Source organism: Micromys minutus, assembly GCF_963924665.1.
Source record: "Micromys minutus genome assembly, chromosome: 24".
NCBI classification, from domain to species: domain Eukaryota; kingdom Metazoa; phylum Chordata; class Mammalia; order Rodentia; family Muridae; genus Micromys; species Micromys minutus.
This window is the reverse complement of record NC_137959.1, coordinates 5,418,655-5,445,605: the sequence shown is the minus strand read 5'-3', so window position 1 is coordinate 5,445,605 and position 26,951 is coordinate 5,418,655. Positions and strand designations below refer to the sequence as shown.

At 41.1% G+C, this 26,951-nt stretch overlaps 1 protein-coding gene across 1 annotated transcript in view; it reads left to right on the top strand.

Annotated features, from left to right (window-relative positions):
- Positions 1–272: 272 nt before the first annotated feature.
- The window catches only part of HHIP (hedgehog interacting protein), a gene marked incomplete at both ends in the record, with an annotated part of 83,564 nt that continues 56,885 nt past the window's right edge, over positions 273–26,951 (top strand). Inside the window, 4 exons of the mRNA XM_080937444.1 lie at positions 273–551; positions 6,044–6,236; positions 12,332–12,488; positions 13,197–13,398. Coding sequence (XP_080793570.1) covers positions 273–551; positions 6,044–6,236; positions 12,332–12,488; positions 13,197–13,398 — 831 coding nt within the window. The remainder of the gene's footprint in view (positions 552–6,043; positions 6,237–12,331; positions 12,489–13,196; positions 13,399–26,951) is intronic.

The window sequence follows — 26,951 nt, the reverse complement described above, 5'->3', positions numbered from 1 at the left end:
CCCAACTGTTGTGGAAAGCCCCTAACCCAACAGACGCTGGCAAGGCTGCGGACAAGTGTCATCTGCACTTTATCTTGCTGCTCCTCCGGCTGCCCTAAGGCAAAGTTGCATAGTTCTACAACTTTCTTCCCCAGCCACCTCCCTCTGCCCCCGAGAGTGTCCCGCCGCCCCGCAGCACTCTCCCGGAGCTGCGCCCTAGTGCCCCTGCTGGGCAGTGGCCTTTTCCCCCACCCCATCCTCCGGAGTCCTACCCCTGCCGCTCCGGGCAGACGATGCTGAAGATGCTCTCGTTTAAGCTGCTACTGCTGGCCGTGGCTCTGGGCTTCTTTGAAGGAGATGCCAAGTTTGGGGAAAGGAGCGAAGGGAGCGGAGCGAGGAGGAGAAGGTGCCTGAATGGGAACCCCCCAAAGCGCCTGAAAAGAAGGGACAGGCGAATGATGTCCCAGCTGGAGCTTCTGAGTGGAGGAGAGATCCTGTGTGGTGGCTTCTACCCAAGAGTTTCCTGCTGCCTGCCGAGTGACAGCCCTGGATTGGGGCGTCTGGAGAACAAGGTAGGCAGTCCCCAGCCTCTCCTACATGTAGGTTGTTGAGATGCTAGTAACTGCAAGACAGTCCTAACTTATTCCTGACAACTTTTCTACGGTGATAACGTGGTTTTGGTGTGTGTTCTTAGCAGTGTACAGATAGCTCTTCCTCCCCTGGAGTCGGTTGCAGGGATGCTCGTCAAACTTGCCTATCTCTAGAGAGATGTTTCTGTGGTACCCAGGTCCTGGGCTGAATAAATATTTCAAAAGAATAGGGATTAACGGTGTATTTTGGATCAAATGGAGCACTTGGTGAGGTGGAACTGTAAATTAGGGTGGCTGTGGTTTCGGGTTTATTTTTCTGGGGTAAAAAAATTGTTCAGTTTTCTCCACGTGCTCTAACTAGCGAGTGAATTGAATTCTAAAGTCTAACGAGGCACTGTTGGTCTACCATTCTAAATGCAATCTGAAGGGTGTAGCTTGCATGACAATGGTTAAGCCAGAAGAAGGGAACTCCTGGTACCTTAAGAATTCAGAGATTTTGCTGGAGCCTTTTGCTAGGTGGTTTCTTCTGTTGTATCATAGATCCAGGTTTTCACCGGTTACTACGGTGTCTAGGAGGATCTTGTCTAAAAACTCATATTTTTGAGTGATGACATATGGATTTCCCATTGATTAGCTTATCCAAAAAGTGCCCCCCCCCCCCAGTGCAAGAGGTCGTTGGTCTTGATTCTGCATCAGATTTTTTTTTAAGATGGGATGCTGCGCTGTGTGCCGTCTGTGGGGTCCTGTCATTAACAATCACTACACGGGGGGATAAACAATCAGGTGTCTCTGCTCCTCCTCTCTTTGCCCATTTTAGGTTTAATTAAGAATTCCTCTGTTACAACCCTGCAGTTGTCAAGGTCTGAGAGACACTTGGAAAACTTGTGCTCCACTCAGTCTTGCTGGCCCAGGCATTAAAAAAAATGCCCAGGCTGAATCTAATTTTTATGCTCAGTTCACGGTAGATTTCACCCTATTATCATGTAAACAGCTCCTGCGAATCAACATATGTGTCTGGGTGGCACCTCTCACTTTGTTTTGTAACAAAAAGCCATATTGCATCATTTAATTTGCTCAAGTCATGCAAATAGGAAAAAAATCAATAGGACAAAAAGGGGTCGACTTATCCTCCTCCCCACTAAACTGCTGCCCACACACAGCGTCCTGTTGCTTATGGCCAGGAAATAACAACACCACCATTGTGTTTCTTAGTTGGTTCACTAATGGCTGAAACTAGAGAACATCATTCTCTTCAGTCCCCAGCTCCGTCCAAATGTCCATGCCTTTTGAAGGAAGGTTTTTCCAGCTCATTCCGTCCCCAGATGAGTGAGAGCTGTCTTGTGCAGGTTTCAGCGGAAGCTCACTCTTTATCCTTACCACATGCAGCGGTAGTCAGGGATGGGGAACAGATATTCCAACATTTTATTCACAACAATGTCATTAAGCCCCAGCCTCCTAATTGAATGAAGCTCAGAAACAGCTCAGTCCCAAGCATCTTAAAGGCTTCTCCGGGAGTCCTCACCCCCATTCCCAAGGGGGAAACTCAGAGAAAGGTGTAGAAATCTTTACTCGACAATAAGTGTCCCTGTGTGTGGTGTATGCTGTGAATAAACCTAGGACCCAGAGCCCCCTGCAGGGTTGAATCTTCCAGAAACATGCGGAATGCAAACTTTGTTGTACAGTGAGAAGGACCAAGAGAGCAGACTGTGGAAGATTAGGATTCTTAAGGCAAGATACATTAGAAAAAGACGTAAGAAAAATAATTCTTTAGGCAAGGTCTGCCATGTTAGCTGTGCATGTTCCTGTCTAAGCTCTCCCAATCTCCACCAGACTCCACCAGATTTGTTTGGAAAACGTTCGAACCAAGTTGGATTCAGCAGGCTGTGCTGCTCTATTGCAAGTGGTTTATAAACAATACTCAAATTGTTCAAGGCAGAGATTTGGTACAGCCAAGCCCATGTATTCTTGACCTAGGTTCTCGGATTTTAATAGTTTGTAAAACATGTTATTTTATAATAAACATCAGTGTTTGCCTTTCCCCATAAGCCTTCCCAGATTATAATGTATGTTAGCTTTACATTTTATAAATGTGTGTACAAGAGAGATGGGGGCTATTTGAATGAGACATTTGTTATTGTTGTTTATAAAAAATATGCCCAAAAGAGATTTTTGCATGTCATCAACTTTTCAAGAAAAGTAACTATGCAGAGCTTCCTGAAGGAAGAACTGTCTGAGACAAATAGGTAATGAGGATCTACTCCGAAGATTGAGCATGCTCATTTAAGCCCTTAAATCCAGTTGCTAGACTAACAAACTTTTTTTTAATGAACTAGCATTTGGTTCAATGTCTCAGACTCCAATCCTATGTTCTTATGTTTGAGTTCCTTGTAGGTTTTAATAATGTTATGTAATATAACATAATGTTATGTGTTAACTATGATAACACATAAGAGATGCCAAGATTTAGTAGGATATGTTGTTTTAGCAGAATTGCTGCAGACCCTAAATACAGCAGGCTAAAATGATCTAATTCTCATTAGCCAAGCTGAATCTACACCCTATCAAAATACCCCAGTTAAAACTTGTAGTCACAGAGCATTCTCTCTCTCTCTCTCTCTCTCTCTCTCTCTCTCTCTCTCTCTCTCTCTCTCTCTCTCTCTCTCTCTCTCTCTCTCTGCCTTGGTGGTTTCACAGCCAAAGCTGTCAAGGAATGGGTGAAAAGTAATTGTTTTCAAGTGTGCCCTTTTACAATCATTTGTTTGCTCTGGCTCTTGCAGGGACAAAGGCCATTGTTGAACACATCCAACTAAACAAATAACTCATCCTGGGGTCCCTTTAACAGCTGCCTTCATACAATGATCTATTTACATATTAGCCTAAAATTGAAACTGAACTCTTTAATGACATAATCCAGCACTATAGTCCAGAGGCGCGTGTGTTCTGCCCAACAGCTGAACAGTCTTGTAGGCATATGATTTTTTAGAAATTGCTTTTCTGTGGACCAAATGATCTTAAAGCAACATCTTAATACACTGTCATGTTTTTTCTCCTTTTATCCCTTTGTGGAACCCATGTCGGTTCCTCTTTACCTCTTTGTTTAGTTACTCGATAAATAGAGAGAAACATAAGGGGGTCTCTGCCACCTATTTCTCTGCTGATAAGCAGTAGCTCTGGGCTTTCTGCAGACCCACACTTATCCTACTTTTGCAGATTTCACTTTCCCCTGGCCCAATGTTACAGATTAGTCAGCCACAGCTTCTGTTCTTCCTAGGCTGTCTGTAGTCAGGTTTACAAGTTCTATACGATTTCTAAAGTAGATTTCATTAAACCACTATAACTTGATGACTTTGTATTTGCCTTTTACAAATTGAAACAAGAAATTAATCTAACTTTCTTCTTAAGATTCAGAGCAATGTCAGGCATAAAGTTAAAAACCTGTATGCCTGACATAGACAAGTTAGAGGGGAGAAAGAAAAGAAAAGGGGTAGCCCTGTCTCCCAGGGCTCATCTGTCTAAACCAGTGTTGGTGCTTGGACTGAGTCAGTTTAATTGACTTCAGCAAGACTATTGGTTCATTGAAACCAAAGCCAGAATGATGGCTCTATCTATCTTCAAATAGGTGTTTATACTGCAGACCTCACACAGAGTAAAATGTTACCATCCTGCTGGGCCGGAACAGCGTCAAACCTTAACAAGAATAATATTCTTCTTGATTTCAGATAATTTATTGAACCCTATTTGTGAGACTTTTGATGAGGGATCTTGTGGGCAGGACACATTCCAAAAATTGTAAAAGACAAAATTCTTTAGGCACTAAAAGCGAGCTCTTCCTGAAGAGCAGCTGAGAGAGTACATGGGAATCATTCTGTGTCCGCTATTTAAAAAAATAGAACCACACAAATAGTCTCCATAAAAGCAAAGGTAATTACGGCCCAGCCTTCAGGGGACAGAAGACGTGGCTTCAGCTCCCTACAATTGTTTAGTCCTTGGAGGATTGCTATATGAGAAATAAACTGAACTAAGCTGTACACTATTCATACTGAATAGATCTTGTGAGGTCTCCAGGCTGGACAATAAAAGACATTAAAAACATTCTTGGAATGCAAATTCTAAGTGTCTGCTGTATGTGTTCTTTTATAAAACTTGGACCATTTGGTCAATTGTCACTTAAACTAATAAAAATCAAAATGTTAATGCAGCTATGATTAATAACTTCGGAATACTCTTAGCAGTTATAACATACACGCGATTTTTTTTCTGAACTGGAGTAGCCTCTTTAGACTCTGGAATACTCAGCACAATTTGTTTTTAGATTACCTTGTCCTTTCGGTATGGGTTTTCTTTTAAAGACCCTTGCGGTATTATAATCCAGAAAAACACTGGCTAGATTATTTATTCCAATTAGCTTAACTTGTAAAAAAAAAAATATCTGTTTTAAAGAGCTCAACATTTTTCCAAAGTTTCAAACTTTTAATGTTCGTGCATTGTTACATAGAAGTACTCAAGGAGAAGTCTATGTGGAAACACTATAAAATGAACACACATGCTGTGGCATGTTGTAGTGTGCCCAAGGGTGAATTAGTGCTTGATTTAGGTAACATTCATTTTATTTGTCAGATATATCTGTTCCCTATACTTACTGAAGGATTTCTCGAATAAGGTTTCCAAGTGAACCCTGTCGAGTTGACTCATTCTACCTACAAGTTATTAACTAAGGAGTCAAGTCCTTGGAACTGACCTCACTGCAATGAAGGACAGACCATTGTGTCAATAATGATAAAAATATTCTTTTTTATGAAAATTAACTACTCACTATACAAAAGCACAGTCATTAAGCTCTCTATTTATTCATGCATATAAAATGTCTAAGGAGCCAGCTAAAAAGTTTATCCTGGCTAAGATATAATGAATGTTAAAAAATGGGTCTTAAGCCTCTTTGGTTCAGTTTGGGGTATTTTTATAGACCATGAAAGGCTGTGCTCTGTACAGTCTGCAGATTGGGATCAAGCAGAAGTTTACCACAATGCTGTTTAAGCACACTTTTGAAATCATATTAGGGGTTTTAGAAATTAAATATATTTTCCACTCATGACAAAAATAAGCCATATCTTTAAATTACACCCTAGGATAAAGGTATCCAATGTTTAGGGTAAATGCGACTCAATGTATGCTCTGGCTCGGAGGAAGCGGATCAAACATTCAACAGTCTAAAAACATCTCACTTTTAACAGCAGACAGACAGACTCACACGTTTGGATTGGTAGAGACAAGAAGAGCTTCCGTGTGTCCTCCTCTGACCTTCATCTCCTCACCCTGGCCTCAGAGATAACATGTGTCTTTCTGAGAAACTGTATGCTGTGACACAGACATTCTTTTCTCTGAGTCAGACTTCACATGGTTGAAAAGCGGCAGAACCTGTCAGAGCTCACTTTTCTCATGACTAACGAGGCGTGTTTCTTATTTGTGGCTTTCAGATCTTTTCTACCACCAACAACACAGAATGTGGCAGGCTACTGGAGGAGATCAAGTGTGCTCCTTGCTCTCCCCACTCACAGAGCCTGTTCTCCTCACCTGCAAGAGATGTCCTGGATGGAGACCTCTCCCTTCCACTCCTCTGCAAGGACTACTGCAAGGAATTCTTTTATACTTGTCGGGGCCATATTCCAGGTAAAAGACAACACACATGAGTTAAGACATTGCCAAGAATCTTTATATGATCCCTGTCCTTAAAGGCTTGTTTACAGGTGTTGTAAATTGTGCTTTTACTTCTTATATTACATCATAACTAGCTTTTCCAAAGTCTTACGTTTCGTTGCTGAGGAAGAGAGCACTACAGTTTGAGCTGACAACCAGTATACTAACTTTGTTCGAATGGTTTAAGTTTCCTGTTAAGATCCTAATATAAATGGTAAACTTCTTACACATTGGATTATCAGCATAACTTCATACGGGCTGGGTTATTATCAGTAAAATCTTTTCTGTATTTTTATTTTTACCCTATGAATTACACCCCCAGCACCAACAGACATTTCTTGTTGGAACTCCTTTTTACCTACCAGTGTGAATAGGAAGGCCTCTGCTTCTAACATATAGCTGGCATGGGATAGGCAATCACCAGCTGACTTTATAGATATTTCTCTGGGTAAAGTGTGAGTTGGAATTCCCAAAAATGGCATTGAACTAAGCATTTCACACACAGTGACTAACTCATAAATTAGGACACAGGTGATGGGGACTCGAAAGTCTTGTCATCTGCACTCCGAGAGAACTCTCCTGCGTAATCAATATTATCCGATGAGAAGATGACAGAATTGTTGTGGCACTCTTCTGAACAGGGTGTCACAGGACACCTGGCTATCATCACATTCCAGACCCTAATAAACATAGAATTAACATAGGTATCACCAAACATTTATACCCTGGTGTGAAGAGCAGCTCAGTCAGTAAAGTGCCTGCCACAAAAACATGAGGGTCTGAGTTCAGATCTTCAGCACCCATGAAGGGGAAAAAAAAAAAGATGGACATAGTGTGTATTGCATGTGTAGCCTAGGGCAGAGGTCACAGGCATAAGCAGCTCCCGGGAGTTCGCTTGAGAGTCGGTGGCTATATGTTTCAGTGAGAGAGAAAGGGACTGAAGAAAATACCAACATTAACTGCTAGCTGTTACACTTGCACACACATGCATATACATGTGCTACACATGGGAACACACACATTTATAAATTGTGCTGTTGTCATTTTAATTAGAGGAATAAACATGGAGGAAGAACCTAATTTAACAAGGCAGGTCCTTAGTACAAGTTCACACGTAAATTAATCCAATGAACCATTTGTAAACTTAAATGGTATTTAAGGAAATGGTAAGCCTGAATAGAGTAAGTTGTGACTGATGATTCTTTCAAAGTACACACATCTTTGTACTTCTCAGACCCACAAAAAATATTTTAAAAAAATTAATAAAACTTATAAATAATAAATACTTGAGGTTTACTTGTTCTCTCTGCCTGTAGCGTGACACGTAGCTAATCCCATTTGCATGTGGGAATATTGTTTTTATAAACTGTAGCCATGGTTCTGACTTGACTTAAACTAGCTGCCCCCCCCCCCCATTACATTCCTCAACGAAAAGCAGAACCACTCACAGTAGCCTCGATGGCCCACAGAGAAGTCATAACAGATCTGAAAGCATGGGGTGGGGGGTGCTGCTGACTTCCTGCCTTTACCACCATTAGCTGAAACTGATACCAGCACTGGGCATCTTCTTCCAACTTGACCACTTCACAGCAAACACAGCGTGCTGGATCCACGCTCTCCCCCACGGTGGTCTTTAAAAGTGATTTTAGTGTCGAAAATAACAAAACAAGTCTACAAGAGCATCTCAAAGACAGAGCCCAACAAACAGCCCTGGGCCTGAACTGCAAGTGTGTCACTTCCCAGTTCAGCCTACGTGGTGACGAATGACAAATTTATTTTTCTACAGAGTTTGTGTATGTGTAAAGCTGCCGAGGTGCATCAAGATGTCAAGGGCTCTTCGCGGCCACCCAGGCTGCCTTGAAAGATAACCACATGAAAGCCCCACTCCTGAGGTGGGAAGAGAGGGAGTGCTGCCTAGAGACCCAGGGAGACCTTAGCAGCCAGCTGAAGGGACAGCCTTGTCTTAGGTCACGTGCGGATAATGCGTTTAAATACTTGTCCCAGACGTGAGCTGTAATAGCGCACACTCTTTGTGGCATTTGTGGTCATTGATTTATTAGTCAGTCCGAGTCCTAGCAGGTAGGGCACCATTTCCTAAGGTGGGCTAGACAAAGTGCAAGTTCTCCCGGCAGCCCCTGCCCCCCACACAGAGGCGCTAGCACGCTGGGGCTTCAGAAGCCGGACTTTGTGGTCATGTCACCTTAAGTCTACTCTCTGGTTTTCTTCTCTCAGAAGTCCGGAGCCGTGGCAAACAGCTCCTTTGAGATTCTATTTTATAGAAAACTTGGTCACAGTATCTTAGCTGCTCCTACCAACACCCTCTTCTTCATACAAATCAAAACTCTGACGAGGAGGAAAACCTAAGGAGTGTGCTTTGTAAAAAATTCTGATAAATAAGTAAAATCAGGATCTACTTATTTGGTGAAATGTAGAAAAGAGATTTGAAAGCAGCAAAACTGTGTATTACTCTAGACTATCAATCAAAACGTTCTCCACTGTGGACTCACTAGGAAAGGTAATTTCCTAAAATTTCTCCAGTGCTCAAATTGCTTGCCCCCATGGGTCCTTTCTTTGGCCTGAATGAGCCGAATGGATATTTTGCGTTCATTAAAGCTGGTATAATGCGCTCCAAGAAAGACACATAGAGAAGCCCATTGGCATTGCTTTATTCTTTGTACCTATTACGTAATGATTTTTATCACTTCTACACAGACCTATCCCAGCAGTCAGTTCCAGCCGTGTGAAAGGTCTGCACCCAATTAGTTCAATTGGTTTAATCCTGTGGCTAATGAGGCCAAGGTCAAGGGTTTGAGTCCATTGAGTTTCCCCAATTCTGCTCCATCAGATACCGAACACATGCATCTTATTAGTCCCAGGGGGAAAGGCTAGAGGTACAGGATGGACACATGGAAAGCCTTCCTTCCAGAGCCTCGGAAGCTTGTCCCCTTTCCGGCATGATGATGAATGAGCAGAGGGGTAAAAGATAACTTCTCTCAAATGCATAATGAGAAATAAACTGGAAAATATAATATACTCTGGGGAGTATTTTCCAGATCAATATTTTTATAGGGTGCTGTGTAGGATAGAGGGCTGGATTCACCACTTTGGAAAATGGCTACAAAACCTGAGTAATTGATAAATAACCAAGGGTTTGACAAATACAGCTGCAGGAATACTCCAAGTATCTGTGTTTGTAGACCTGACTGTAGTGTGGTCATCCAGTCTAGGCCAAACACAAATATTCAGTAAAAGGCTCTCCAGTGGAGTCTTACAACCAAAGGTTCGTGCTTGGCCAAAAGAATCAAGATATCTAAGTTCACAAGTTTATGAAGATACTTTCTTCTTTAGTGTTAAGATACTCTATTAAAAATGAATTCTCATTTCATAATATTTATCATGAGCACATACCACTCAAAAGTAAAAATAACCATAATTTCGTTTGTTAATTTTCTTTTAAAATGGTGCTAGTTTGCAGATACACCAATTGCTCTTAAAACAAAGTTAATTTTTTTTCTTATTTTCTTATTTTTACTCAAATAGACTTGTTTTTAGTGCTTTTAGTTTTTAACTGGGTGCTTAGCCACTGAAGAATGAAAGGAGAAAGTTGTATTTTACAGTGAATTCCCAAAGATGAATAAACTTTGTTCCTTTCTATATCCGATAGTACCCGCTTTTCAAAGGAAGAAAACCTCCTCCTTGCTACAATTAAAAAGCATCTTCTGTCTACCACACATCCCTGAGGTCATACACAGAACCCTGCCTACCTATGTTTACACACCTCCAGAGAGCACACACAGAAGCCTATATACATCTGTGCATCCACCCTTGAGGGCACACATCGTATCCTACATAACTGTGTAAAACACGCCTGAAGACATACACAGTACCTTGCATACCTGTGTGTACATACCCCTGAAAGCACACACTTTTCCTGGCCTTCCCCAACTTGAGATATTTCCCAACAGCCTAAACAGAACTTGCTCTTGAAGAGTTTCTGTCAGCAATTCAAGGGTCATACATTTCACCCCAAAGTGAGGTCAAAACATATCGCATGCTTTATCACATGGGACACTTTCACCTCAAGATTAGTTTGTTCTGAGGTTTGGGTTGACCCAGGCCAAGCTCACTGGAAGAGAGCTTTGAGAGTCTTGCAAACTCTATCAGTAAGCCTGGCTTGACTGAGCCCCAAATCTTGTTCTTTGAAATTTTTGCAAAACTTGAATTTGTTATATATTTTTTGAACTCCAACTAAGTTACCTGATGTTTTCATCCCAAAACTAGCAGGCAAAGTGAAGAATTCAATTTGTAATGTAACCAAAACAGAACTTTACTATAGTAAAGAAGGGGGTGAAAGGCATTTTTCTGGATTACTAAAGACTCTTGCCTGAGCTGACTCTGATAAAAACAGATCAAACAGAAGTTTTTTTTTTTTTGTGTTTATATATTGCTTGCTTGCTTGCAATGTTAATATCAAGCCTGGGGTCTGAGTTGTTGGACAAGTACTCCAGCACCTACATCCTTAACCCAGATCCTGATAAAAACATACTTGGAAAGCGCAAAATCTTCAGAATACATATGTAATCTTACTGACCAGCATGATAAAACCAAGACCTTATTACCTCAAAAAAAGATGTCAAAATTTTTTATATTTTTTTCTCTGACCTAAACCTTTTGATTCCATATACAAGGAGAGCTGTACTTATAAAAATTCTTGCAGGCCTGGGGATTAGAGAGATGACTCAGTCAGTAAAGTGCTTCCTGTTAAGCATAAGGACCTAGATCAATCCCCGGGTGCCTGTAAAACTGCACAGAGAAGTGAGCTGCAGCCAGGGATGTGGAGACTGAGACAGGAGACTCCTTGGGGCTCACTGGGTAGCCGGTATCATGGAATCCCGGAGCTCTACAGCCTATGAGGGACCTTGCCTCAGAGACTAAGGAGTGGGATAGTCGAGGAAAACACCAGATGCTGGCTTCTGACCTCTACAATTACGTCTGTGCTCACACACATTGTATGTATACTCGAACACACGCGCACACACACACACACCAACAGTTTTAATATGACATAAAAACATCTTTATTTTACCACCTGCTTAGTAAATCTATTGTGTAATCTATCATGTTTTTGTTCAGGGATGTATCGGTTTATCTTAAGAAGATAGAAGAGATCACTATATATATATAACACACACACACACACACACACACATTATCCCTTAGAGGAAAAAGTGCAAGAAAAGAGCCTTCAAAATAATTGAGATAAGAGGCCTACTCTTAGCATCAATTCCTTGCTTAAAGATTGCAAGGTGGGTCATTAATTAAATGTGGAGATTTTCGTTGTCTCCATATGAATGCATTACAATAAGAGAATTAGAAAACAATAGATTTCTTGTCAGGTGTTTTTTTTAGGAAGGTAGTTAGTACTGTAGAAAAATTAGACTAATTAGCAATGAGGTTAGCTCACAGATGTAAGCTGTGATCAACGAGGAAGCTTGAGGAGAGTCAACACAGGAACTTTAAGAAGAAAAATCCTAGTAAATTTTGCCTTTTGGGTTTTTATAACAGGCCTTTCATATAGCCTTTCAAGTAGCCAGAACAGGGCCTGGGGAAGATGGTTCATTGGTAAACATTACTTACTGCTCTTGCAGAGGATATAGGTTTCATTTTTAGCACCAACATGGTAGCTCACAACTGTTTGTAACTCCAGTTCCAAGGGATCTGATGCCCTTCTGGCTTCTTCAGACTCCTACACATACATGGTGCACATAAACACATGAAGGAATACACATACACACCATACAGATGGATACATAAATCTTTTAAAAGTACTCAGTCTAAATTATTTTTTTACTGCAACTCTTAAATGTGTTTAAAGAAGAAAAGGGTCCCTCCCTCTGCTCCTCCCTTCCCCTGGGCTTTCCCTTTCATATTGCTGTAGTCTGAGCTTCTCTGGGATTATTCATGCAGTCACTAAAAATCATCTCTGGCCATATGCCCCATCTTTTAAATGAGCTGGTTTTACTAGACTTCACGCGTCCTAATGAGTCTTCCTACATGTCTGTTTAAAGGTCTTCTTCAAACAACTGCTGATGAATTTTGCTTTTACTATGCAAGAAAAGATGCTGGGTTATGCTTTCCAGACTTCCCGAGAAAGCAAGTCAGAGGACCAGCATCTAACTATTTGGACCAGATGGAAGACTATGAGAAAGTGGAGGAGATCAGCAGGTCTATTCAATTCTATTCTCCCCTCCCACCCCTTCTCCTCTTTACTCTTAAAATTAAAAAAGAACAAATTTGTGGTTTTGACAGCGACATGCTTATGTATACTTATGTTCAGGAGCCATGGACTCCACATACATTAAGGTCACTTTCCTTCATAGTAGTTTGCTCCCTTAAAATTACAGCTTAAATGCATTTAATACTTAGACATAATCCTATGTTATGAGCTTGGCTTCTCTGTGACTCATGGGAATTTTATGGGCACAGTGTTTAACTTGGATTTTATGATTGTTGTTAGCTTTTATGGCACCATGGAAATATTCAGCACAATTATTATTAGCAAATCAGTTTTCCTTTAAATAAATAGATCTTAGAACATTCTCCTTAAATGTCTTCTCATAAAGGCTCATGATTGTGAGTAAAAGCAAATTTTAATTGTAGTCACTGAAAGATGAGCTAATGAGCTAATGACAGTCCAGAATAAATTATTTGGATTCTCACTTTTACTTTCTGAGAAAATGATATCTTGTTATTTTCCATGGAAAAGATGATATGACTTAGCACAAGGAATCGTATTGTTAGGATGCCCAAGTTAGCAGTCCTTCTGTATTTCTGAACCTGGGATTCTTGGAGGAAATAAACTTGGGTGATAGTGAACGCACCCTTTTGTGGCTCCATCAGAAGGAGGACTGACATGTTCTCTGGTTTATTTAGAAAGCACAAACACAACTGCTTCTGTGTCCAGGAAGTCATGAGTGGGCTGCGGCAGCCCGTGGGTGCTGTGCACAGCGGAGACGGCTCCCACCGGCTCTTCGTTCTGGAGAAGGAAGGTTATGTGAAGATTCTGAGCCCAGAAGGAGAACTGCTCAAGGAGCCTTACTTGGACATTCACAAACTTGTTCAGAGTGGAATAAAGGTTGGCCTCTTCTATTTCTTTATTTTGTTCTGGCTGTGTAGGCTTTATCTTAAATGTACTCTGCTTTGCTGAAGGCATATTTCTGTAATAAAATGAAGATTATTTGAGACAGAAGATAAGATAGCCTAAAAGATCAATAATTGTAACAACTAAGAGGGATGGAGACATCTTTGTTTTATTTACCGGCTGCTGAGTGATGTAATGAGGGTGATTTCACATTCATCCAATATAGCGTTAATATTTAAATAACTTTTGTCTTTAGGTCTTAGTCAATGGGTATAACATTTCATATTACATATTCACATTTTCAAGTAGAAACAAAGATGTTATTCTAGAAATTGTAATTGGTTCCTTTATCATGCCTTTTAATTGTCTGTGTCATGAGAAAAGAAAATGTTTCTTTGACTTCTGTGTACAATATTTTTACAGGTAAGTCAATTTTTCAAATCCATAATTAGTCATCTATAGAATACATAATCTGAATTCGCCAGTCAAATAACCTAGATATATAAATAAAATGTCCTGTTCATGTCACGTGAATAGCAGACGGTGTTGGTTGGTAGCAGGGGTTGGCTGTAGGGCTGTAGAGCAGCTGTGGTGTTCTAGAACCAAGACAAACACTCCATTTAATGTTTGTGTTAAAGGGGAACCAACAAGTCGTGAGCTTCAGGGAGACTTGGCTTTCCTTTTCAATGTTTAAGTGGAAAAAGAAACAAACAGATTTACAATCTGAGGCTCGTGTAGCTAAGAACTACTTGATATGTGTCTCATTCTCATTGGGGAGACCACCAAAAGCAGATGGAACCAATAAAAGAAAAAAATATATTCCCAATATTAGTTTAGTACCTACTGTTTTGTTAAGTGGAATGAGTCCATGAGGACACAGGTAATACTGGGGGTCAATGAGGAGGAAGGGTAATTTTGGGGGTCCATAAGGACACAGGTAATGCTGTACATATTGGAACCACATGGGTTTCTGATGTACTGATGAAGCTAAGACATACTTCCCAGAAGCCACCCTGGAGTGGGCACGTGGGCCTATGGGAGTGTGCTTGCTTAGCACCAGTGAAGCTCTGGGTTCAATACCCAAAACCATAAAACACAGAACAAAACAAAAAAAGAAAACAGTCTCTGGATCAGCAAGACAGTTCAGCAGGTAAGTTTTCCCAGGCAAGCCCAACCACCTGAACTTGATCCCTGAACCCCACTGTGGAGAGAACGGGCACCTAAAAGCTGTTCTCTGCCCCCAAAACTACACCAAGGCACACCTATGCCCACACTCACAGACTAATGATAAGTTATACGTATCCTTTGAGGGTGGAGATATAGCTCTGCACAGAGGGTTCACCTGGTATGTATGAGGTCATTGGTTCAATCCTCTGCACTAGGAATAGAGGATTAATCCTTTCCTTTGATACATGCTGTGACCTCGCTACTTCAGAGGCCAGGGCGGGAAGGTCAGAAATTCAAGGCCCATCTGCATTAGACAGTGAGATTCTACGAGTTGCTGTTTATTTTTCAATGTTTTATTATCTTTAAAATGTATTATTATTTTATGAGTTTGGGTGTTTTTTTCTGCATGTATATCTCTGTATCACATGCATGCCTTGTATCTGTGGAAGCCAGAAGGTCTGGAGTTGCAGAAGCTTGTGAGTACTGAGAATTGAATCTGGATCCTCTGGAAAAGCTACTATTGCTCTTAACTGCTGAGCCATCTCTCCTGCGCCATTTATATCCGTGTGTGTGTGTGTGTGTGTCTGTCTGTGTGTGTCTGTGTGTGTCTGTGTATGTGTGTGTGTGTGTGTGTGTGTGTGTGTGTGTGTGTGTGTGTTTATGGTTTCAGTTTTCTCCAAAGGAAACATTGCTAGAATTTATAGCAGATAATCGAAATCAAGTACTAATAGATGTTTCTGTCAGTGTTAAGTAAGTACTCTGTGAAATGAGTCTGGCTAACTCACTGTGGTGTCACTACCAAGCAAAGACAAAAAGTGGCAGTGGCAAGTGTCTGCTACTCACGGCGTGGCTTCCTCCTGTGCAAATAAAATATGCACCTGCAAAAGAACAATGGAGAAAATATGTTAGGGCCATTCTTTGTGTAGCACTGAGTGAAGAAACTACACCTCGGGTTTCCACACCTAAGCCAAATTTCTCCCTCTGTCTCTCTGTCTGTCTGTCCGTCTCTCTCTCTCTCTCTCTCTCTCTCTCTCTCTCTCTCTCTCTCTCTCTCTCTCTCTCTCTCTCTCTCACACACACACACACACACACACACACTCACTCACATTCTCTGTATGTTTTATTAAATACTTGATTTAGCTGTTCTATTAGCTTCTTACTCATCTTCTAGGATGGCTCCTTCATTCCACTTTCTCTACTGTAAACAAAAGTCATTATCATTCTTGTTTTTATTGTTTAACCTGTTGATGGATTATTCTCTTAATATTCATTCATAAAAAAAGTGGCACAGAAGAGAATATACAGCATAAATATATGTTCTACATCTTGTTTCTAATATTTGTTTAAGAATATTTGTTTTAAGTATGTTTTCAGGTATTTAAGGATATATTACTTTCTAATACTATTTTTTAAAAAAGATGTTGACATTAAAAAGATGCATACAGTCAAAAGTATCTGTAAGAAAGGTCTCAGAACAGCAGAAACTTTGCTGTACAAAATAATAAAAGTGATCAACACATTTCTACTTCAGTTTAACTGCCTAAAGAACAGATGGCTCCCGTGAAAGTCACAGTTACTTTGAAGTCCCTCTATGTCCGACCACACGTGTTCCCGGATGTGGATGAACAATGCAGTTGGCTATTGTGCTCTGGCAGGGAAACACTTTGTAATGCAACTTCACAGGCCGGGGCTCTGCAGGAAGTTTGCAAGGGAGGTCTCTGAAAACTTTGGAGAACACAACCAATCGTGTAAGAAATTCTGTTGAATTTGGAATCTGGGTTTCCAGAGGAGCCACAAAGCTTTTGTCTGGAACTTACCATCAACTTCCGAATCCAGCATCTTAGTGAATCAATGGGACATACTTAATGTGCAGCCTTTTGCATTCTCGTTGCATTTGGTATTAATTGTACTGCTAAGAGAGGAATCTGTCCCTTAGATATTTGAGTGTAGTTAGTAAAGAACAGGACCACGTTCTGATAAAATGGTCTATGCTTTGTATGAGCTGTACCTCCATCTCTAGGGGAAGATTTGGATTGGAAGTGTTACAAAGAGGCCATTGGCAGAGTGGGGGGAGGGGCAGATGCCATCACATCAATGGATCATGGAATATACCATTGGCTGTGATGTTTGCCTCTCAGAGACTAAGGAAACAGACATTTCATAGCCGTTTTTCCAGAAACGTCTCAGGCTTCTTTGATACCAGGAGTGTTTAACGATCTTGTGTGTGGATGTTGTTGTTGTCTACAACTATTTTGCATGAATGATTCAAGACAGCCATTTTACAGACTCCTTCCTTTCTGTTCTTTTGGTTTTAAAATTTTAAGTGATGGTGTAAAGTCATTTAACTACAACACACAGCCCAGAGAATTAATAATACATTCTAAACCCTGCCTCCATGTGCCTAATTAGATGAAAGTTAAGAAAGTTCCATGGAGATCTCAGCCGCCGCATGACACCAGTTAATGACCTGTGGGAGTAAATTAAATCAGACATAAAGAAGAATCCCTGATTACAAGACTTTCTGAGAGTGAGGGATAGTTACAAGGATTCTAGAATGTTCGTTCTCTCTTCTAATTATCAATTAAGATTGGATAGTGATTTCTGTCTCATAATAAATGCAAATTGAACCCAGTCAATCTTAAACTCTACTAGTCCTTTTAACTGCAGCCAATGTCATCTACAGTAAGCCAATAACTGAGAAGCTTAGGGACAGCCTTTCTTTACTGGTCCTAGTGTTTTGTGTGTGTGTGTGTGTGTGTGTGTGTGTGTGTGATGTAAATGTGTACACATGTGTTCATGCCAGTATGTATGTATGTATGTATGTATGTATGTATGCATGCATGTATGTATGTATGTATGTATGTATGTATGTGTACAGAGACTAGTAGTGGGTGGTAGATATATTTCTTGATCAGTTTTCATGCTGGTTGTTGAGACAAGATTTCTCATTGAGAACAGTGATCACTGATTGGCTAGACTTGCTATCAGAGGAATTCTGGGAATCCACTTGTCTCTGACCCAATAGCACTAAGGTTACAGATGTGTGTCACTGTGCCAGGATTTTATATGCTTGTGAGGCAGGAGCTTTGCTGGCAGCTAGAGTATGTTGCCTAAAATATGAGAGATCCTAGTATCCTGGGGGGGGGGGGCTTAACTATGTCCCTTTCACATGACAACAGTGATCTGCTATCATACAAAACCCAAGCTAAAAAGACAAAGTTTGCTATGGGAGATGAGCCTGGAAATCACAATTGAAGAGTCGGTCTGAAATACAATTTAAAAGTCCATCTCTAATGCTGAGCCCGAAGAGAGCCTCATGTGTCTGAATGAGGAGCAGACACTGTGTGCACATGTTGTTACTGTTGGTCCCATTGGCAAAGGGCACAAAATTGTACTCCCCGATTCCAGAAAGATCTTTAGACATTTGGCCTGTGGTATATTTAAATTGGAATTCTCTCAGGTTTGAATTAGAACTTCTAAGGTCCAAGAAGCAACTCCCCTGTCTGAATTCCTCAGAGATAACAAACCAGCCGTTTTCCAGGATGGATGCTCACTTATACAGGCCTGGGAGCTTTCAATGTTGCCACCCCAAATGAGAGTGGGTATGGTTGGGCTCAGGCAGAGTACTTTATTGCATTATTTCGGTTTGGCAAAGGACGAGATTCATTGTCGTACAAGTACTGTGTCCTCCATTATTGAGAGACAATGGCTGAGCACCAGTCCTTCCCCTGAATTTTTGGCTTAAACCCTGTCTTTGCACAATACTCATATTCCAGTGTGGGGGAGGAGAGGAGTGAACTGTTGTAGTGCAAAATATTTGAAATGGACTTTTGAATTATAGTATTTCTTATCCTTTGTGCCTGTGTATGTGCAAGTGTGCATTTGTGTGTTTGTGGATGTGTGTGCATGTATACATGCCCACACATGTGAAGGTCAAAAGACAACTTGTGGAAGTCAGTTCTTTTCTTTTACCACGTGGGTCTTGAAGGTTAGGCTCAGGTCAAGCTTGGCAGCAAACAATCCACTAAACCACCCACTGATAGCAAGCTTTGAAAATAGTATTTAGCTCACTCATTATGTTCTTATTTTTATTTATTTTCTCCATGTTGAAATCTGGTGCTTGGGTAGTTGGCAACTTGTTATCATTAGCGTTCCTGTAGTTTGCCGTTCTCTCTGTAAATCCTGTTCTGCAAAGGACCTGGATCCGGGAGAATACTCTAACATAATCTCACTAAAGCAGCTTATACCACTGAGGATCCAGAAGTCAGTCATGGCCTTGCAAATGTGCAGAAGGAAGCTGCAGCCTGTGCCTGACCCCTGCAGGGACCTGGCAGGCATCACTCAGCATTTGGTTCTCCTGAGCAGTCAACAGACAGAGGGTCACAGCCTCAGTCCTCAGTTTGCTGCCTGCCATCAGAGCTTGTCTGTCATTGGAGCAAGCGTCATTGGACCCAGGTCCCTTTCTGTCTAGTTGTATCCTCCCTTCAAAAGATGCTTTTTGAATCGGTCTTTTAATCAGGGGAGGAGAGGACATAAGGCTGAAAGCTGTTGATTGTGCGGGTGACTGAGCCCATTGAGGTAGGGCTCTTGAGAGACCCAGTCCTAGTGCATGGCAGCCCCAGGGAGATGTGGAGGAGGACAGAGGGAGTTTGGAGGCCAGCCCTGCCTGTACGACTCCCGCCTTGTAATTCACAGGCAGAATAACCAGCATTTCAAATGTATTGAGTTCCAAGTGTTCATGGAGTTATGTTCTAGCTTTCTGGACATTTCGTGTTTTCTGCCACTGAGTTACAGTCTTTTGGCAGTCTCTGAAATGTTGCTGTGTTCGCATCATAGGATTCAAAGAAGAGGAGAAAAACAACTCCCATTTTCAAACAGTGTGGTAAGCATAGCATGCAAGAGTGGATGGAACATGTGCAAGGTGCTTCCTCCAAAAGGCAGGCATTGCCTATGCTTTGAGAGAAAACAAACCTTCAGTGAAAAGAGAGCAGCAAATTATATTCATAAGACATTACAATAGAGCCACACCATTGTGAAAAGGGTTTGGATATTGCTCGTCGTTTAAAGGCTTTATTACTGTTAAAATTTTTAACATACAAAATTACTGCTTATAAGATATTAAACTGAACCAAGACAAAAAGAAACTTGGTATCGTGGAAGAAATAAATATATTTTCTATCCTTATGAAAAATGGTAGACATTGTCTTCCCTCAAACTCAAACTTTCTTTTAATAAAACAATTGTTTAGAAATCTGGTCCAAAGCCAGTCAGTTGAACTAAAAACAAAATGCTGCCATGTTGAGTGACGGCTGTTAATCGCTGGGTTTCTGTGTTGGCTTCCACTGAGGCACTTTCTTCACCTCATTGAGTATCGCTGGTGCTTTGTGTCAGAATGTTCTGCACTTTATGAAAAACAACCTTATTTTCTATTTTAAATGTTTCATCTCATTTGAAATCCAGCACCTAATATTTTTCAGAAAGCAAAAAAAAAAAAAAAAAAAAAAAAAGTCCTTTGGTATAAATAAATGGGACAGCCCAAATCCAAACCTCTGAAATCTAAAATGGTTCAGAATCAGAGACTCTGTGGGCCCTTGCAGGACACATTTGGAAGGCTCACACTTTGGAACTTGATCCTGCACAAAATTATCTAAGATATTGTATTAAAATTGCCCTTTGTGAGGTGCTGGGGAGATAGCTCAGTGAGTAAAATACTTGTCATGCAAACAAAAAAACCTGAGTTCAAGTTGCTGGAGCCCCTGTGTAAAGCACCACAAAGCATCCTGTAGGGAAACAGGTGGAGACAGCACCGTCCTGGTGAGCCCACGAGCCAGCTGGCCTGGGGTACAATACAGAGAACGGAGGAAGACAACTGCCTATGCTGTTGGTAGGACCTTTGTATTGAGGAAAAACATGCTGGGCTTTATGCCAGCCTGGAGCATTTTCAGACATCAATGTTTTTATCATGTGTCCTGTCTTAAGGAGCGGCTTGCTTATGTTCTCTGGCTGAGTCAGAGAACACTTACTTTCTCCATGTGTTAGGTGAGGAAAGTCCCCTTGAATGCCTTTATACTCACTGAACATTTCAAGGGCAAAGGAACAAAGACTGACCCTGGTCACTCTAAGCATAATCATGTAAAATGAGGACAATCCAATAAACATAGATGGGAACAGCCTTTGTTCCTGTGAGGGGCATCTGCCTGGTGAGAATCCACTAGTATTCGCTAGGCTGTCCACTAGAAAGACCCTTCCATGATGTGGATGTTAGCCTCCTAGTGGCCACATGACCTCATGGAGAGAACACAACACTAAAATCTTGTAAATGGTAGAGGGTACACAGGTTGTATTTGTGGGTGATACCTAAGACGTAACCTTCAGTAAATATAAGTACACAAACACTGTGATCCATGAGCAGACAGTAATGTCTACCAAGATACCCTACACTTATCCTTAGAAAGAGGAAGCTATTAGACTATCTCATCTCACAGATAAAGACACTAGAGCCCAAAAGTCAACTGAGTGAGGTACCGCGGCTTCAGGCACCGGAGCCAGATTTCAGAAGCACACTTGGTGCTCTAACCGTGGTCCTGAGCTGCTTCCCTGATCCTGAGGGCCAACTTAGAGGCAGGCAGTTAGACTTGCCTTCGGGCAGTTGCTGCAGACTGCTAGTTTGTATGTAGTGTGGGAAGACTACGTAGGCCTGATTTAATTCAGTGCCTTTACCAGTTGAAATAAAGAATGTAAGTAGCAGGGAACACTATATGTGCAGGGTCTCACAGAATCATTGAAGCGCATTGTCAGCCTGCGCTATTATCGTCACCTGCAGTATGGCAGGCCCTGGCATGACTTGGGAGCTCTAGTGACCACTGATAACTGGTCCCCAGTATGGAAACAATTTGCCCTTAAGACATATTTGAAAGATACTTATAGAAAATTTCCAGTGGTGTTCTCATTGTGTCAAAATTAGATGGCAGTTTTTAGACACAAAATTACACAGATACACATGGAGTTTTCCTTGCCAGAAATAATAAGCCTGGGATGTACTCACATGTATATACCCACATATACTCTCATATGTAAATACCCACATACACTCTCCTGTATATACCCACATACACTCATGTGTATGTACCCACACAGACACTCACATGTATATACCCACACAGACACACTCATCCATACATAATTAAAAAGGAAAAGAAAAATGTGACTCTAAAGAAAAACAATACCTTCATTTTTTTGTAGCCTTTGGACACTATGTGATGATGCTGCCCTGTGTCACATGACACAAACCCTTCGTTCTGGATGTCCTTAGAGTGCAGACTTGATGGTGACTGTGAACAGGGCAGCTGACCCAAGAGCTCGGCCTTTCATCCAATGCTCCTGCTTTCGTAATCTATCTCCACCTGGATATTATAGTAGCGTAGGTCTTCTCTGTGTTTATTGTGGAACGTGCTTTGTGTCAATCTACCATAGAGTCAATTAATCATGAGATTTGTAAAGTAAATACACAGAGACTGAAAACTAAGACCACACGTATTTTTACCCACGAGCAACTATTGCTCAAAGCACATTGAGACTGTCAGAAAGGATGGGGTCATTGGGTCAAGTTGCTTAAAATTAACTTGTAACGTGATGTTAGAGTGGCTGGTTTACTCGACTGTCTTTTGCTTTGTTTTGGTTTTGTTTGTTAATGTAGATAAATAAAAATTCTGAACATGTGACATTTTATCCCCAGGTGACCTTGTGGCCAAAGGGCAGCACATCTGGTTACAGTTGTGCTGCAAACTACCACCAAAGGAACTAAAACTCAGTCCCCCAGCTGGCAAATTCTCGTTTTCCTCTGCCTGGGCTACACAATTCTGTCATTGGCCTTTCCCATTCTCTTAATGAGTGTCTAGTCCTAAACTTCAATCACAGAACAAAACTATTACAAGTAATTATTTGATAAATAAATACATATTTATGTGAATTTGTTCTGCACTAATGCCTTTACTGCTACAATTGAAATTATTTAATTAGATTATAAAATTGAAAGTAGGCAGCTAAAGCTAACACAAAAATAAAGCTGTATCTAAAGGTCTCATACAGCTTTCTATATGACTATAGAAATTGTGAGAAACAAGCATTCCTTTCAAATACTCACCTGTGGATAATGTCTTCTTTTTCTTAAAAACTGGCTAAATTATTTGTTTTTTTGTTCTTTTTAATTCTAATAAACTATGTTTTAAACCACCCTTTGAGCCTAAAGCACCTTTGATCCAAACAGGATCACAAACCTAAATCAGAGACATCTGTCCTTGGGCTATTTCTAGATGAGTATGTTGGGCGGGGGGCACATCTGCTCCACAAACAGCTTCAAGCCAGCAGTTTGAAGCCACTAGAACAATGTCTGAGGTGGGGGTGGGGTGGGGGGGACAGACAACACTGTTCTTCAGAGGATTAAAAAGGTACCTGAATTTCATTCCTATTAAATGCTAGACTTCCTGAGAGAGATGAAGGTGGGGGGAGCTTACATCTTTTGTTCATGAGTGTGAACACACCTGTTCAGGAAAAGTTAGACAGAACTTGAGCCCTCTTCTCTTCCAACCCCCAGGCACACACAGGTCACCAAACATCTGTCATAAGTTATCAATGACTGTCCTGGGCTGGCTTCAGCCCACTCTCTCCTCAGCCTGAGTCAGAATTACAGCTTCTCTTTTACATCTCTGGGAACCTGAAAGGTCAGATCACCCCAGGATGTTAGTAATGCTTTTATACCCATCACCCTGGGGCTGACCTCAAGCTCCTGTGACGGTCCACTAAAGACTTCACCTAATAGTTGGAATAGTTCCTTAATTGCAACCTACCAGGCAGCTTCTCTTCCTTGTTTTCTGATTCTTGACTTTTATTGGTGTGTATGTGTTTGTGTGTGTGTGCATGCGCACGAGCGTGTGCATGTGTTCCCACCGGTAACGTGCATGTATGTGATTTCTAAGCAAAATAACAGATAAATGGGAAAAAAAGGTTTCCAAGATGTGTGTCTTTCCTTGGGAACAATTATTAGTTAGAACTTCTAAGTTTACGGCTCAGTTGGTAAAGTGCTTGCCAAAGAAGCAAAGGATCTGAGTTATTGATCCCCAGAACCAACATAAAAAAGCCAGTTGGTAGCCAGCATGCTGACTCAAATTTGTAAATCCCAGTGCCAAGAAGGCAGAGACAAGGGGGTACCTGGAGCTCACTGGCCAACCAGGCCAGCCAGCAGCCAATGTGACAACATGAATGCTTGCTGGCTCTTAAAATCTGAAAAGAAGAAAGTCATAGGAGAGCTTTGGTCAAGAGATGTGGTCTATGTGACTGTTTTTGCCCTGGGCTGGCAGAAAGTGGCCTTTACTTTCTTCTGATTTAATGAGCCAGAAATCCCTAAGGCAACACTCCCTAAGGCGGAGCTCACTGGGGACCTTCCACTCTGACAGATAACACACACCACCTTTCTGTGTGGTCATCATTGTGGGGGCTCATTTTCAAAGCCGAGGCACCTCAGCTCCATCTGAGGCTTCAGGTTTCAGATAACAACAGGGTCCTGTCTTAAACATTCAGGATAGCAACACGGTGATTGTCCAAATTGTCCAAACCTGGGTTTGAAGCTGAAGTCACTCCATGACCTTTCCGTGTTTAGCATGCTGGGGGGAAGGGACAGCTTGCAGCCATGTACAGCTGAGGGGGAGGAGTGGCAAAGAAGTCAGCAAAGTCATGCAATCATGGGTCGTCAGCATGGGAAGAATGCCTTCAGTCACACCAGGTCTGGAGGTTCTGTGAAAATCTTTGGCTTTTTACCCAGAAAAAGGGGAGAATTATCACAGGGTTTTGGATATAAGAATGACTTAATCTGAACAGATCTTAAAAAAAAATAATAGCTAAGTTTCTTGTCAGGGCCCTCATGTACTGGGTTAGTACGTGGAGAAATAGTCTGACATTCTCTGTATTAATCATTTTACATGTGGCATTTCCTGAATTTCTACTTCCTTCCTAAGACTTTTAAGGAACAAATTTTGAAAGTTAGTGCTACAGCAACCTAAAATGTTTAATGGATCCAGTGAGAGGCTATAAATCACAGGGAAATAGCAACCGTGGTGAAGAACGGAGCACAGTATATACCATTTGTTAATGCTAATTTATAAAAATGCTAACTACCACCTAAGTCTGATTAAGTTACTCAGGACTGTGTCCCTCTGTTCAGCTAAAGACAGAAGAGAGGCCCAAACCCAGATACACAGAGATTAAATGATAATAAAATCCAAAACTACGGATTTCTCATAATGAAGATGCAAACAAGCTGTTATATGAAAGTTTTCACTTTTTAAATAATGCAGTCATTTCTGAAACATCTATAATTCCCTCTCCAGAGTAGAATATTTCCAAATACCCTCAGTAGACTCTCTCGCTATTGGCATTTGAACAAATAACCTCCACTAACAAGTCAGCTTTTCAAGCAGTTTGTAAAACTAGCCAAGAGCTGTTTCCTACCTGCTTCTGAGTCTACAGAAGTTAATTGGGCTGTGGACAGAGGAAGTGAGAAGTGAAAAGTTGAATGGGAAGGGGCGGGGCTTGCTGCCTCCGCTTGCACACTTAAGTGTTTCTGTGCTCCGCATTGCTTTGAGAGAATTCCCTCGGTGCCAATTGACCTAACGTATTCCAAAACAATTCTCTGTTTGGAAAGAATAATTTTCATTGTGGGTGTTCCTTGAAATTGTATGCCTCACCCCCTGTTATTACCGAGATGTGTGCTGTTCAGTTGGAAGTACTAACTTCATTTCCATGGCCTGTATAGATTAGCACTATATCCCACACACAGAGCCAAATAATCTGTTTTAATTTTATCCCATGCGTATAGAGTTTAACCATAAACAGCTTTTTTAATGTGCACAATCCTTTGCCTCATACTAAACTAAATTTTTCATATGTAAATTATTTTTAAAAAACTAAAGACAGGAGACTTGTTTCAGTCACAAAGTAGCTTTCCTTGCCAAAAAAAAAAAAAAAAAAAAAAAAAAAATTAAGTTGTCTTTCTTGGCTTGGTTTAAGTGGCATCTTTACTTTTCTTTGAAATTATGTGAATGCATTTTTCCATGTATGTGTTGGAACTGGTACGAAAAGTCCGAAAAGGAATACAATGAACTTAGCCAGGGCATTCTCTTTCTTACCAGGATGTGTTGGCCGCTGGGGTTTCTGCGGTGTCTTTTTTTAAACTCCAATAAATCAATTAACCAGTTTTCATTCTAAGATTTAATTTGGAGAGTAGAATGTGTGCTTTCCATCAGGACACACAACTTTGTAAGTGTGGAACTGCCACACACAAAAGAATCTAATTCTGACAGACATTTGTTCTCAGCATAAATACTTTGGGGCCAATAGTAGTCCCCACTTAATCATGCCTCTCAAAAGTAAATTCCAGAAAACATGAGGCTCCCAGTGACCCCTGGTAAGGTGAGTTGTCAGTAAATTACTTTTATGATATGCCCTAGGAAGGCCGGTCTGCCAGGAGCTGGGGCTGGGGTGGGGGTGGGGTGGGTCTTGCTGGGAGCAAGATGGCCTTTCCTTAATCCTGTTGCTGATTCCTCATCTCTGGGAGGCTCTAGCTGCACTGTTGGATATCACAGCAAGAGAGACTTACGTGCCAGAAGACTGTTGACCACACATTTAGTGTTTAGCTTCCAGATGGAACTTGCTAGTGAGCATTGAATTTCTGTAATTTAATTCTAAATCTAATGAACTGAGATGCAATGATCTGAGGAAGATGGGGTAACTTTGCCTTGGGTGATAACAGGGAGGGCTTTCATGAAAGTCCAGCCCTCTTGTGATGCTAATTCAAACTTTATAGGAACCAGGAGACATGTGTGAGGGTGCCATGTCGCAGCTGTTTCCTGGTTTTGCACAAGCTATCCATCTATTGGAGGCAAACCTTGATGGTTTTATTTTTCTTCCTTATATGATGTTATGATGCCTTGGTAAAATAGCAGACACATGAGTTTATATTCAGTTTTAGCTTTAAAATATCAGACTGAAAATACTACAAAATAACGCTTATATAGGCCATGAAACTCAAAACATTATCCTGTTCATGGTTAGGGCATCATCTCTATAGACTAAGATGACTGTCTCAACTTCATGGATTTCTAATTTAACTTTGTCTAGCTTTAGCTGACATTGGAGGGGCCAGCATCTCAAATTCTTTCATGAAGTCCTTTCTATAAGTGAATCATACATATCATTAAGCAGTGTGTATGTGTGAGTGTTTGTGTCTGTGTATATGTGTGTTAGTGTGTATGTGTATGTATGTGTGAGTGTGTGTGTATGAATGTTTGTAAGCATGTGTGTCTCTGTAGGTATGTGTATGAGTATAT